Raw genomic sequence first — 14,561 nt, 5'->3', positions numbered from 1 at the left:
CACTATTGCCATGATCATACATGCCCAAACCCAGACCCACCTTAACTGCCAGCAGCCATATTGAGTCAAAGAAGTCTGTTCAGCTGCTGACAGGAGCAAGCAGATGCCACCAGTGAGCAAAACTACAAAGAGGTTGCAACAGGGACCTCCTTCAGATTATAATCATTGTTGCAGGCTTACTGGCTGGATTGAAGGAGTTGGAAATGTCATCCTCCTGTGCCCTGATCAGTAGTTGAACAGATCTTTGCTCAATGCAGCTGCTGGCTGCTAAGGTGGGTCTGAGAGAGGATCAGGATAGGAGACATTACTTAGCTCCAGATTTTTAACTAAGTAGCCAATGCAGAATATTAACAAATTTATGCATTTACAAAAGCATGACACATTAAGCATCAACCAGAGCTGCACAGAGTATACATTCAAATAAAAAACACTAAGTGTACCAAATATGGAAACAGATGCACCATACACACAACTTTCAAGACATCATGAGATTACTTTTCCTCACTCTGGGAACTGGAGGAGAAGGGCCAGGCTATGAGTTCTGGCAGCTCTTAAAATGAAAAACATTAACTGTTGTGCAGCAGTAGTTTAAAAAAAACACAACAAAACCTATTGTTAAGAATTATTAGAAAAGAGATAAAATATTTTAAACAGGCCTAGGAAAATTAAACCTATGATACAGCAGCCCCTTTGAAATATTGGTAACATTTTAGGTTATCCCATACCAAAACCACAAAAGAGAACCAAAAATGGTGATCTTGGTGACTATTTTCAAGTAGTGGAACTTTCTCCCTCAGGATGTTGGACTGGCCTCTCCCTTGTAGTCCTTCTTTTGGCCAGCAGAGACTTTTTTATTCCTCTATGCCTTTGGCAGTTAAACTGGGTTGCTACAGAAGAGTCTTTTAATCCCAGTAGCTGCTAGGCTTTTTTTTTTTTTTTGCCCATGTTGATTTGTTTTTAATTTTTTAAATTTTTTTTTAAAGAAACCGATCTGTTTATATTTCTGACTATATTTGTTTTATTCATTTGATGCCTTGATACCCACAGGGCAGGGTTTCCGGAAAGAAAGAATAGATGGAGACTGGAAGCCCTGGTAAAGCAGGGTTTCCAGTTGGATGGAGCTCTGTGTCTTTGTTCTGTCTTTCCACTTGGGTTCACTCCTCGAGGACATAGGATTTAAAGCTGATCCCCCCCCCCCCCCCCCCCCCCCCCGCACACTACTTTAGACTAGAAGAAAACACATTTTGGGAACTTTGCCTTTCCCCATGCTCACCACAAATAACTACTGTAGGTGGATTTGGAAGCCTCAGTGCACACATACACCCTGCCAATTTCTTAATTGCCTTGAAATATTTCTCAACATGCATTTAATTTTATTTACTTACACTTTCACCTCTATCTGGAAATTTATTGCCATCATATCCTAATATTTTGTCCTCCACCTCAGTGTCAATGTCCCAGATAACCTGACTGAATAATTAAGCATAGTTGAACAAATTAAATTTATGAAACAATATGTAAAAAATAATTTGAATAGTGTAGATTCATAAATGCTTGTAGTTACTGTTTACTAGTCCTGATACTTAAGGTAACAAATCTCTTCAGATGTAAATCCTGCCACCTCATCCATCTGTTCCCAGACCTCCAAAATAACCATCTCCCAATCCCATATTCTCACTGACTTTTGTTACTACTTTCCCTCTCCACCCCTCACAATTCCTCCTCTCACTAGTTGGAATACAGTATGAGGGGAAGCGAAAATATCCAGGTCTCTTTTAGGCTAGACAAAGACATCTAATGCAGGTTGTAATGGAAGTGTATGAAATTATGCTTGCTGTAGAGAAAGAAGGTTGAGAAAACTGTTTCCCCTCACAACAAACCAAGCAAATGATGAATTGCCCTCCTGTTCCTCTATCTGGGACCGAGGGAAGGCGAGGGATTAATCCAAGGTTCTTTATTTTCCTTATTGCTTTCATGTTACAGGAGTCTTTGGGAAAAATGAAGGGCTACTAACTGAGAAGAAATTGCTCTTTTAAACAGAGGCTGGATGGCCATCTGTCCAGGGTGCTTTGTTTGTGAGTTCCTGTATGGCAGGGGGTTGGACTGGGTGGCCCTTGTGGTCTCTTCCAACTCTATGATTTGATAAATACCATAGTTACTTCCAGCTAGTATAGACCCACTGAATATTTGTTTAGTTGCACAGCCTCTGTTAATTCAATGCTCTTACTCTCCTTGTTGTTATTTACTGTTCAATTCAAAATGACAACCCTATGAAGGAGAGAATTCCAAAAGTCCCTGTTATCATCTTCCCTGCTCAGGTCTTGCAAATTCAGGTCCATGGCTTCTTTGATTGACTCAATCCAACTGTCATGTGATCTTTATCTTTTCCTACTCCCTTTTGCTTTTTCCAGCATTGTCATTTTACTCAATGAGATAGATTGCCTCATGATGTATCCAAAGTGAGATATCCTCAGTTCAGTTATTTTGGCTTCTAGTGAGCGCTCAGGTTTGATCTCTTCTTGGACCCATTTATTTGACTTTAGCAGACTCTCCTTCAGCACTCCATTTCAAATGAGTAGAATCTCTTTTTGTCAGCTTTTCTTACTGTCCCTGTCCAGCTTTCTCAATTATACATAGAAAGTGAAAGTGAAAAATGAAAAAGCTATAGCATATTACTTTTATGAGGAATCAATAATTGTTTATATACTATTGCATCCCTGTGATGAAAGATAGGTAGTGGGCATGAATGATGAAGGTAGGGATTGTTCATGAAGTAATGAGTTTAAAGGAATTGTGTACTTGTATGACAATCCATATTGAAAAGAGTAAGCATCCATGTTATTTCAGGCACTGAATATAATACAGGTAGAACCTGAGAGCCTGAGCAGATCAGAATGTAGGAGCAATCCTATTTTATCAGAATGAAATGGCACCTTAATCCATTGTGACCAGCCAGAGGCCAGTGGGCAAGGCCTGATGCCGGTGGGTCTCTCCTCCAATGATTATTGATTGACCTTAATAGTACCACCACACACCAATCTCATTTCATTTCAGAAGCTAAGCAGGAATGAGTTGGGTTAATACTTGGATGGGAGATGCATCAGGGAAGACTAGGCATCTGTAGGCAGGGCTAGGAAAGAATCCTGTCTGAAATCCTGGAGAGTCGCTGCTAGCCAGAATTGACAGTACTGGACTAAAGGGATTCAGTATGGCAGCCTCCTTTGTTGCTGTGCCTGAGGAGCTGAGAGCAATTTTTCTCAATGCAAGGAATGAAAAATGGTCAGTAGCTCTTATTAAAATGGTAATTTGTTTTGCCAGACCAGTGGGAAATAATTTATTTTGGATTAAATTCTCTCACTTATATATTTGCCCCTTATTGTGAGATTTTTAGGTTATAACAAGGGTGGCTGTGTAGCCTTGGCCACTGGGAGTGCCATGGGCCTCTGGGAGGTGAAGAACTGCACTACTTTCAAAGCCAAATACATCTGTAGGCAAAACTTGGGCACCCCAGTGAATCCTGAGCTTCCTTCTCCACATCCTACTCCCAGCCTCACTGGCTTCTGTCCTGCAGGATGGACCACCAGCCCCAAGCTGAGGCATTGCTACAAGGTAAGGCTCAAGCAAGGGAAAGTAGGCAAACCAACCCAGGATGGTTTATGTCCTAGGCTCTGGGCCACATCCAACCTAATGGATTATACCTAGAGTAACTTTTTATTGTTTTGAATATTGATATGAGGTACAAAGTGTGTTACAGCCATGTAACAGTGCCACTTACATCATGATGAGCATGCATCTTTGTTTTGTCATGGAAGAGAAAAAGATTGCCATTAATTTGAAAGTGAGTGAAAGGATAGAAAATGCCTGTATGGCCAATATGCTGGGATTTTTATGTAAAGGGAATAACGCAAAGGTCTGTAAAAGCTTCCTGAGTTGTGGGGGACATCACAGAAACACCCCACCCCTACACATGCCACTGCATGTATTCCTGCAGTATAACACCTAAATCCAATTGTTAATCCTTTGTAGAGTAGAACTACTAAATCAGCAGGAATTTAAATTCCTGTTGATTCACTTGGTCAATAATAGTTGACACATGGGATAGATGAGTGATAGTGTGTTAGTACTGAATGCTCATATAGTTTAGAGAAAAAATTAAACAAAAGCAAAGGGCACCCAGTATTATAAAACTTTAAAAATAATAAAATATAACCTTCACATTTGGGACTGTAGTGATCCGGAGCTTGCTGGAGTTCCTTTCCCATCAGCCCTGCTACCATTACAAGTGTTTGGGTTTGGTGGAAGTAGTGTAGTCAAACAATATTTGGACCGCTGGCTGCCATCCCCCTATCCTATCCCTAAAACTAGTCAAACATGAAAGCAGACTTAGGGGCTTAACAGACCACCCCTTTGGAGCGGCCTGCAGCCACCCCTTTCTGCAGTGGCCCAATCTGGCCTTTACACGGCACAAAAAGAAGCTGCAAAAAGCAGATCCTTTTTGCACTGTGGAAAGTGCACCTTAGCCACAGTGGCAGCAGTTTTTTGCTGCTTCTTTGGCTCAGCATATGTAAATGCTGCGCCAAAGATGCATTGTGATGCCGCTCGCTGTCTGGTCAGGCAGGCGGTGTGGAAGCAAAGTTGGGGCAGCTGGTGTGCTATTGCTGCACCCCCACTTTGTTCCCATGCCGGCTCTTTATGCTGGTCTGTTGAGCCCGTTAGTCCTGCTTTTGCAACGTTGTCAAAAATTTTGCCTTTGGGGAGCCTCAAAAGGAAGGAAAGGGAAGAGAAGGTGCAGTAGGAGTTAAACATGTGGGGATCAGGATCCATTCGTGATTTGACCCCTTTTCTCTCTGCTTCAGGTATTCAACTATGACAAGCTGCAGGAAAAGAAAAGCTGGATCATGGCCCAGCTGTATTGCCAGGATCTGAAAGCCCAACTTTTGAGCCTGAGCAGTTATGAAGAGGAACACTTTGTGGCCAACACACTCAACAAGATTTTTGGGTAAGGAATGAGTTACAAAACAGAAGTCATGCATTTCTGGATCATACCTTTACATGTCTGTCTATGGGCACTTGTGTATACCAGCATGTATTCCTGGGTTATGGTAGTGCACCTGCAAATGTGTCTCAGGTGATGTGCTTGCATGGTTTGATGCTATGATGATGGCTTTCTTGATAGAGTGTCTTCTTCTGCCATTGTCTTCTAGTTGGTACTCCGACTTTGTTAAGTAAAAATAATGCATGTTTTCAAAATTTATTTTAAATAAAGATATTAAAATAAAATGGGGGAGGGGAGATTGAAAGCCAAAAGGAAAAAGATAAGTGCTGATAGAAAATCCTATAGAAACCAGAAATGTTCTGTGGCACTTTTTAAAAGTGAAAGGGATAGCAGAAAGAATGAGTGATCTTTGCTGTTTCAAAAGTCCCTATTGACCTAAAAGGAAGCCACTCTGTTACCTGGAAAAAGGTAGAAGGCACATCATGTGTTTAATTTCTGCACAAAAAGTCGAAAGGTTGGGAAAGTTCACTTTTGGACTATAACACTCAGAATCCTCCAGTCAGAATAGATGACTAGGAAATGCTAGAAGTTGTCCTCCACAACAGTCACATTTCCAAGTTCTGCACAAAGGAAAAACAAAACTGTGTAAGTTGGAAGGTTGTTCAAATTTCCCTTTTAAAAGTTCTAAGTAGAAACAAGCTTTACAGGAGTCAAAATTACACTCCTTTGTTTACATTTGGAAGCCGCAGTGCAATCTGCCTTAGCTTGTTGCTGTCAGAGATGCTTATCCAAGCATTCTCTTCAGGTGTAAGATCTGTTTTCATTGTCCTCTATGTATAGAGAATAGTGACCTGCAAAGTGTAACACTTTCTGTCCATGGAGTCTCTCTTCAAGATTTTTGAATCCTGTTTTTCCAGGTTTCTTGGAACCCATTGGGTGACCTTGGGCATGCTCTCAGCTTCAGGGTAAGGCAGTGACAAACCTCCTCTGAACAAATCTTGTCAAGAAAACCCTATGATAGCTTTGCCTCAGGGTTACCATAAGTTGGAAATGATTTGAAGGCACACAACAACAACAACAGTAACAAAAATATGCTAAAGACAGCCTCAATCATTCAGTCAATAAATCACTTTATTTATATTCCACCTTTTCCCTCAGGCTGGAATTCAAAACAACTTTAAAATACAATTGGCTTTCTGTGTAGGCAGAGAACAATGAATTCGTCAAGAAATCTCCATGTTCCTGATGCAAAAAGAGGCCTATGATTTCACTGGAATGGAGATACATTGGACTGCAGAACAGGGGTCCCTGTTGAGATGTAAATGGACTTTAAATTTCCTGGACTTTGAAAATCTCTCTGTTGCCTATGGCCAGAAGGAGGAGGATCCTGCCTGCAAAAGATATCCTCCCCATCATAACATCTTTACTAAGGACTGAAAGAACATGCAGGCATCTAACTAACATCTCCAGTTGTTTTTTTCCATTCCTGTTTGGTTTGTAACATCCTGCATGATGAAGAAGCCCATGAACCTTCGAAAGCTTGCAACAAGTATATTGTGCATTTTGGTTGGCCAATAAAGGTATCAAGCAGTTCAACCAAACCACAGGTAGTAATAACAGCTAAAGTCCCTTCTATTGACTAGGCAGTATAATCATGGGGACATTACTTTTGAGTTTCTCATCCTCTTCACCTCCTGTGCATGAAGCCAGATCATGCCCCTGTGGTGGAATATGTACTATTATGTATAGAAGATCCCATATTCAATTCCTGCCATCAACAGAAAGAGGATCTCAATACTGAGAAAGATTTCTGCCAAACACCCTGGATATCAGATACCAGAGCTTGAAAATATTACTTTTGTGGGGTACATCTTACAGAATTTCTCAGCCAGAATATAGTGCTGGGTTTTCTAGGCCCTGCTAGAAAGACAGTAATGCCAGCGAGACAGTACTGGAATGACTGGGCATGTTGTCCTATGAGTACTGAAAAGAGTTAATAGAACTCTTCCATTAATTCAGCCAAACTGTATCTTTAGCCCAACTAATAATTATCTTTTCGTGGTACCCTTCAGGGAATCAGAGCCTGAAATCCATGAGCAGCACTGGTTCTGGATTGGCCTCAATCGTCGGGATCCTGGAGCTGAGAGGAGCTGGCGATGGAGTGATGGGATGGGGGTGAGTGGTGGCTTAGCCAGCCCAATTTTAAAGAGGGCATGGACTGGGAAGAGAGCTTTGCATGCTTGCATATATATTTTTCTTCAGTATTTTCCACTGGAGAATATCTAAGTGATAGGTCTTTCTGCTGCTCTTTATTGTTGTTGGTGGTGGAGAGGGGAATGGGAAACATGCACTGATGGAGAATCAGGGATCTGAGGAAAGGGGACAGTTTTGTATGAAACTCTTAGGTATTTGTCCAAGCCTTTGATGTTCTCTTTGATAGTGAATTTGACTTTCACTGTGTCCAGGACGCCACTATGAGAAGAGCAGACCTCTTGTAACTGTTCAGCAGGTGCTGATGAGAAATAAATACATTTAAGGATGGGGTGACTTGTGACCCCCCCTACATGATGTTGGACTGCACCTTCCATCACCTCTCACCAATAGCTGTTTTGACTGACGCAGATGGGAGTTCCATGCAATACCAATTAAAAATAACACAAAACATTTTTAAAGTATAAATATAACATTAAAAACAATCAAACAACATTGAAATTGTAAAATGTATATTTAAAAAGCTATATCCAAACCTTACAATCTTTGTCAAAGAGGGAGGAGAGCTAGGGAAGCAACATCTGGGTAGCTGCAAAGTGAAAAGAACTAGCCTTTGGAGATAAAATGGAAAGCCCCATCATCTTAATTATGTTGATATTAGTGAAAAGCCAGCATCACTGGGTCAGTATTGTTGGGGAATGTCTGAGTGTGGCCTACAGTTCAGATGATAACTGGCGCTGGCTTTGCTGCCAACTTCATTGTAGGTCATATTGGCTGCCTGCAGGTTGTAATGGTGGCCCAGAACAATGCTAGTTGGATGCTCCAGGCCACATCCCCAACCCATCTAATGCTGCTCATGTCATATACATGTTGGGGCCAACTTAATTAGGATGGTGGGCCATGGGAGTTTAAACCCATATTTGACTACATAGCTCACAGTTTTGTTCTCCCCCTCCCCCCACCCAGCAGTATCTGGGTAATGACTGACAGTTTAGGGAAGGGCATTTGGAATCCTTAGCCAAAGAGGTGTGGTGCCAAACTATAAACATCAGGATTCCATAAGATGGAACCATGGTAGTTAAAGTGGCACAATAACACTATATTTTGTGTGTATGGACCCAAGGACTAATGAGCACCTTGTTTGTTTTTTGCCTTTAGTTTTCATACCACAACTTTGACCGCAGTAACCATGATGATGATGACATCCGTAACTGTGTGGCACTGGATCTGGCATCCTTGCAGTGGGTGCCTCTTCAGTGTGAAGCACAATTGGACTGGATCTGCAAATTGCCCAAAGGTGATTGGAATTTAAATGAATGTCAAAGAGGGAGGAGATATAGGGAAAGAAATGAAAATTTGAAAAGCACAGTGCAGTGAAGCTGAGATTTGAACTTTCTTCTGTTTCTAGCTGTTTGGAATCCTTTTCCTCTGCTTCCCGTTCTTAAGCAGTAGCTTTTAAGCATCATTGTCACAATCAAACAATCACAGCAAATAGTCAGAACAACTAATTGTGAAGTTTCTTCATCCTTTCTGCATATCTTGAAGCAAGATAAAGACCAGCCTGTTTGTCTTCATTCTACTGATGATTATTTTGCTCTTGATCTAGCTAGTGCAGCTAGCGAAGCTACATAAGATTTAACCATTGTGCAAGCAGCGACACAAGATGTCATGTAGACATACCTTCGACATTGTGCAACCAGTTGCACAGTGGGAAATGCTTCTGAATGTCTCCCCTTGTATTAACCATAGATGTTCATTTCCAGTCATTCAGTGGATCTTATGCTAGCAAGAAGACTCCTTTGGAGTCAAGCCATTCGTTTCTTTAACTAATGTCTGCAGATTTTATTCTTCTTTTTTTTTAAAAAAAACCTTGAAAATTGAGCAGATCACTGCTAATGAAGTACAAGGGCTGGATATAAATCCTTACAACAAATAAATAACAAATTATCATTGTCCATCATTTGTTGATTGAAACAATCTATTTAGTCCTTCATAACCATCATGGAGTATACTACAGACTGGATATACGAATTTTATTTTTAAAGGAGCCTTCTTTCCTGTATCAGAAACATAAAATATATACTGAACTGTGCTTGTTCTATTTCTTTGCTCACTTGCTGGTCTTGTCATGTTGTTTAATAGGCACTGATATGAAAGAACCAGAGACAACCATCCCAGGTAAGTAGATATATTCCATTTCCCCCACCATCTCCATCTAAAGCCTCTTTTTCATGGCTCTCTTCATGTGGGACACCTGGATTAACAAGACTAATGTGAAATGGATCTAGGAGTCCTAATAGACCACAAGTCGAACATGAGTCAACAGTGTGATGTGGCAGCTAAAAAAGTCAATGCAATTCTAGGCTGCATCAATAGAAGTATAGTGTTAGATCAAGGAAAGTAATAGTGCCACTCTATTCTGCTTTGGTCAGGTCTCACCTGTGTCCAGTTCTGGGCACTATAATTCAAAAAGGATGTTGACAAGCTGGAGCTTGTCAAGAAGAGGGCAGTCAAAATGGTGAAAGGCCTGAAAACCATGCCTTATGAGGAGAAACTTAGGGAGCTGGGTATGCTTAGCCTGGAGAAGAGACAGAGGCGATGTGATAGCCCTGTTTAAGTATTTGAAGGGATGTCATATTGAGGATGGAGCAAGCTTGTTTTCTGCTGCTCCAGAGACTAGGACCCAGAGCAGTGGGCTCAAACTACAGGAAAAGAGATTGCACCTCAACATTAAGAAGAACTTCCTGACAGTAAGAGCTGTTTGACAGTGGAAAACACTCCGTTGGAGTGTGGTGGAGTCTCCTTCTTTGGAGGTTTTTAAACAGAGTCTGGATGGCCATCTGTCGGGGGTGCTTTCATTCTGTGTTCCTGCATGGCAAGGGGTTAGACTGGATGAGCCTTGTTGTTTCTTCCAACTCTATGATTCTATGATTCTCCACCTCTCACTCCTTTCTTTCTTGGTAGGCACAACAAAAGTGTTTATTCTAGAGCAGTGCTTCCTAAGCTGTCTGATATGGGGAACTGACAATTATTATTTTTTCCCTGTGTGCCAGTGACTGGTATCATATTCTATTCTTTGGTTACAGTTGTTTCTTTTTTTCTTGGAACTTGCCGGGTTTGTGGACTGGTACTGGTTCATAGGCCAGCATTCTGTTCTAAGTTATTGCAAACTAGAGAGAAAAAGTATTGCTGTTTTGTCTGCTTTGGACTGTGCCCTTTGCATCCTATTTTGGAGACCTAGTATGGTGGATTTGTCAGGCATAGGTGCAGTGCTGTTGCCAGTGTTTATGTATAAGTATATATACCCTGGGTGACCTTGGGTAAATCACACACTCTTAGCCCCAGAAAACCCTGTGATAGACCATCTTAGGGTCACCGTAAGTCAGAAACACAGCAGCAGCAACAACAACAACATATGTTTGGTAGAGTTAGGGAAAGTTACTTTTTTGGACAACGACTTCTATGATTCCTTAGCCAGGATGGCCATAGGCTGAGATTTTGGGAATTGTAGTTTAAAAATAAGGTTTTCAAACCCTAGTGGCAGTATCCCACCCTTTCAGTAGGGCGTTGTAATATGCAGTATGGAGTGTGGGTTGGATCACTGGAGAAGAAAAGCATGGCCTATGTGAAAATCAGGAAGCTAGCCAGACAGAAAGGATCTTTGTTAGGCAACTGAACAGAAGAATTCACCCTCTACCAGGTGTAAGCTTGCAGTGAACCAGCAGGGTCTGAAGCAGTCTGCACAATTACACTAGCCAGATCCTACTGAGAAATAGCCATGGGAAGTACCCCAGTAGTCAAAGATAATAAAGGCCCAGTACAGATGGGCATTTTGCGGTGTTCTCCTGGTGAACTAGAGCAACATGAGGCTGGGCATTTAGATGCCCAGCAGCCCTAGTCCATGAGGTTGCCGCCATCATGGTTTGTTGCCCTATACATGGGCAGTGCCATGATGGTGCAAGCGTCGCGCAGTACCCAAACAGCGCTGGCAGGAAGTGATGTGATTGGGGCACGCGCGTGCGCCAATCACACCCCTTCCAGGAAGCTGCTTTAGGCAGCTTCTTTTTGCTCCCAGGAGGGAGCGCATCATTGCCACACCATTTGGTGGCTGTGGTAATGATGCAGGGCTAAAAGGGGTGGCACGGAGCTGCCTATCTCTCAAGCCCCAAAGTTCCCTATTTCATGAAGTTGGATCAAGCAGTGCTGCTGTCAGCATGGCAAAAAAGGGTGATTAAAATAAGCAGAAGTGGGGATTATAATTTTACTGATAAATATAGGAATGCTTTTAATTTAGAAAAGTACTAACCACAGGTTATGTGATAGAGGTTTATATAGCTAAATGGGATCTGGCACGGGGGAAAATTAATCACCCTGTTTCAAAACCTGGGATGTGTATTTTGATTATAAGTTTAACATATATGCGTACCACCTTTCTATACAACACATCACCTTGTGAAAGACAGGATATCATGATGTTACATAACATCACAATTGGATTGGAGGATTGGATATGTTTATGGAGAGTCTAATTCCTATTGGTTCTTAGCTGTTAGATAAGTAGAGCTTACATCTTATGAGGGGGTAGATTTCTGATCTCAGTTGCTGGGAATGAGCAACAGTGGACTGTCCTATGAAATCATGTTTTTCATTTTAAACTGTGTGGTTGATTACTGATAGAAGTGAGATTATTGAACTGGATGGTCATTGGTTTGTCTCAAAATGAAATTCATTATATTACAGCTCAGGAACCTGTGGCCTTCCATACTTAGTTGAGCACCTTCCAACTCTCCCAGTCAGCATGGCCAGTGCCAAGGACAATGGGAGTTAAAAGTCCAACAACATCTGGGGAGGGCGACAAATTCTAGCCTGTCTGATCTTGCACGCTAAGCAGGGTCAGCCCTACTTAGTACTTGGATAGGAGGCTGCCAATGACTATCAGGTACTGCAGGCTATATTTCAGAGGAAGGAAAACCACTTCTAATTATTCTTTGTCTAAGAAAACCCTTTGAAATTTACAGGGTCACCACATAAGTCAACAGTTAACTTGCAGGCGCACACACACACACACACACACACCTTCATTCATGGCATCTTAGAATTTCCATCAGTGAATGAACAGCAATTAAATCAATTTGCAGGGTCTCTAACTGTTCTAACCCTTCATGATCTGTAACTGTTTCCTCAGGAGAGTTAAATGTGCAAACAAGAAGTAACTAAATGAGTGTTTGCTTTGAGTATTAATTAAGATAGCTTTTCTATCTTTATTCTGAAAGGATCAAGTCATATTAGAATCTCTTCACATTTCCTGTTTCTCTATAGGTAGCAATGAGTGGGTGAAATATCAGGATGCTGAATACAAGTTCTTTGACCATCATTCAACTTGGGTGCAAGCTCAGAGGATCTGCACTTGGTTCCAGGCTGAGCTGGTATCAGTTCACAGCCAAGCTGAGCTGGACTTCCTGGGGCAAAACTTGAAGAAGGTAGAGAGGCATTTGAAACCTATCAAATCTATTTCCTGATAAAAGCAATGACAATCAACTGTGGAAAGTTTGGGCCCGAACAGACAGGCGAAAATAAAGCTGCTTCAGGTTATTTTGGAGGTATGCTGTTTAAATGATGCATGCATCCTAAGAGGCCAGAAGTTGCACCAAAGCCGCGCTCCAGTCCTAAGGATTGGAGTGCAGCTTTGGTGCAGCTTCTGGCCTCTTAAGATGTGTGTGTCATTTAAACATCATACCTCCAAAGTGACCTGAAGCAGCTTTATTTTCACCTGTCTGTTCGGGTCCTTTGTCTCTGTAGCTAATAGTTTTGAAGAGTGGAAATGGCAAAAAGAAAAGTGTTAACTGGCCTTACTTAAGAATAACTCAGAATAACTTCCTTATGTAGAATTCTAGGGAAATGTGTCATCTGACACCTGAGAATGTAACTGTGACTTAACAATCCTGAAGAGGCCAGCAAGATTCAAGACCAATCAGTGCAGATGATGCAGATAGTTATCTGATTGTATCTTAAAAACTTTTCCAAAGTAGGCAAAGGATATAACTATCTTCATCCATGTAGCCTTTGACACACAGTTTGACCAAACTATGGGGCTGGTAAAGGAGAAAGGCAAAGGTGGCAGTTCCTAATAATGGCAGGCAACTTGAGGACTAAGTTTAGCTGATTCCTCTTGGTCTCTGTGGCAAGAGATCGACTGAGTCTTCCTTTTGTTTTTTCCTTTGACACCACTGATGCAAATATGTGCAATCTTTTAATCTGGTTAGTTCTCAAGAGGCCAGGAGCAGCACTGGTGGATTGGACTGAACACCTATGAGAACGATGGGCGATTTCGGTGAGTCTCCTGCCTCCCTGGCTATCAATGTTACTATTCAGAAGACTTTGTTTGTCACCTGGATTTCTACTGCAGAAGCTTCCCTTTTGTCTTTCCAGATGGTCTGATGGTTCCCTCTTGAATTTCATCTCATGGGCACCAGGCAAGCCACGGCCTATCAGCAAGGACAGGAAGTGTGTATACATGACAGCGAGCCGAGGTGCATAGTGGGTTCGCATACAAATGTCAGACATTCCTAAATAATGTAGATATCACTTTCTTCCCTATGCCACTGCAGTCTCTGTGATCAGCTGGAAATTGGGTCTCGTAGTCTCTTCTTGGTTCCAAGAGCAGGAGAGGAGATATTCCAGCCCTCCAGGTCTAATCTGGCTAACAGTGGTTCCCCACTCAGCTAGCAGAGAGTCCTGAGGCAACTACTCTTATTCCCACAAAACCTTCTCCCTGAAGCAGGAAAATTCCCCTGTGTGCTGCTGGCCTCTCTAAGTGGAAAACTGTTCATTACATGTGAATCCCACTGTTCTCATTAATCACTGGTAGCACATGAATCCTTTTACTGTACAGAACATGGTTAGAGGAAAGAAGTGGGCTCACTGGGTTGATAAGTGTGGATCCTAGCTCTCAAGACTCAATTGATTCTCTGTCCAGTGGCACATTTACACTACACAGTTATAATACTGCATTCCACTTTAATTGCCATGACAGCATCCCATGAAATCCTGAGATTTGCAGTTTAGGGAGAAGCTAACCATACAATTCCATAGGATGCAGTCATGGCAACTATGGAGTTAAATTGGAATACAGTATAGCGCTATAGTTGTATAATGTGAATAGGCTGCTAGAAGATCATCCATTTCTTCAGGGACTTATCTAGTGTTGAGCTACTTGTCATTGATGATCCTGAAAATACATGAGGCTCCAACTTTCTCTGATTCTTTTCTGAAATCACCAAGTTGCTATTTTTCATAATCATAATGAATTGCATCTATGATCTTGAGTGTCTTAGGACCAGGATGATAAAAATAG

General features: G+C 41.7%; 1 protein-coding gene across 3 annotated transcripts in view; it reads left to right on the top strand.

Annotated features, from left to right (window-relative positions):
* The window catches only part of MRC2 (mannose receptor C type 2), a 77,570-nt gene that overhangs the window by 41,070 nt on the left and 21,939 nt on the right, over nt 1–14,561 (top strand). For all 3 annotated transcript variants that reach the window (XR_006104647.1, XM_042475266.1, XM_042475267.1), the window contains exons 12-19: nt 3,392–3,609; nt 4,857–4,999; nt 7,069–7,171; nt 8,366–8,504; nt 9,350–9,385; nt 12,527–12,687; nt 13,471–13,538; nt 13,637–13,737. Coding sequence is in view for 2 of the 3 variants with exons in the window: in XM_042475266.1 (XP_042331200.1) it covers nt 3,392–3,609; nt 4,857–4,999; nt 7,069–7,171; nt 8,366–8,504; nt 9,350–9,385; nt 12,527–12,687; nt 13,471–13,538; nt 13,637–13,737 (969 nt within the window). In the remaining variant the exon portion in view is untranslated. The remainder of the gene's footprint in view (nt 1–3,391; nt 3,610–4,856; nt 5,000–7,068; nt 7,172–8,365; nt 8,505–9,349; nt 9,386–12,526; nt 12,688–13,470; nt 13,539–13,636; nt 13,738–14,561) is intronic.

The sequence above is a fragment of the Sceloporus undulatus genome, chromosome 6 (genome assembly GCF_019175285.1).
Source record: "Sceloporus undulatus isolate JIND9_A2432 ecotype Alabama chromosome 6, SceUnd_v1.1, whole genome shotgun sequence".
Lineage (NCBI taxonomy): Eukaryota > Metazoa > Chordata > Lepidosauria > Squamata > Phrynosomatidae > Sceloporus > Sceloporus undulatus.
This window is presented reverse-complemented; position numbering and strand designations above follow the sequence as displayed.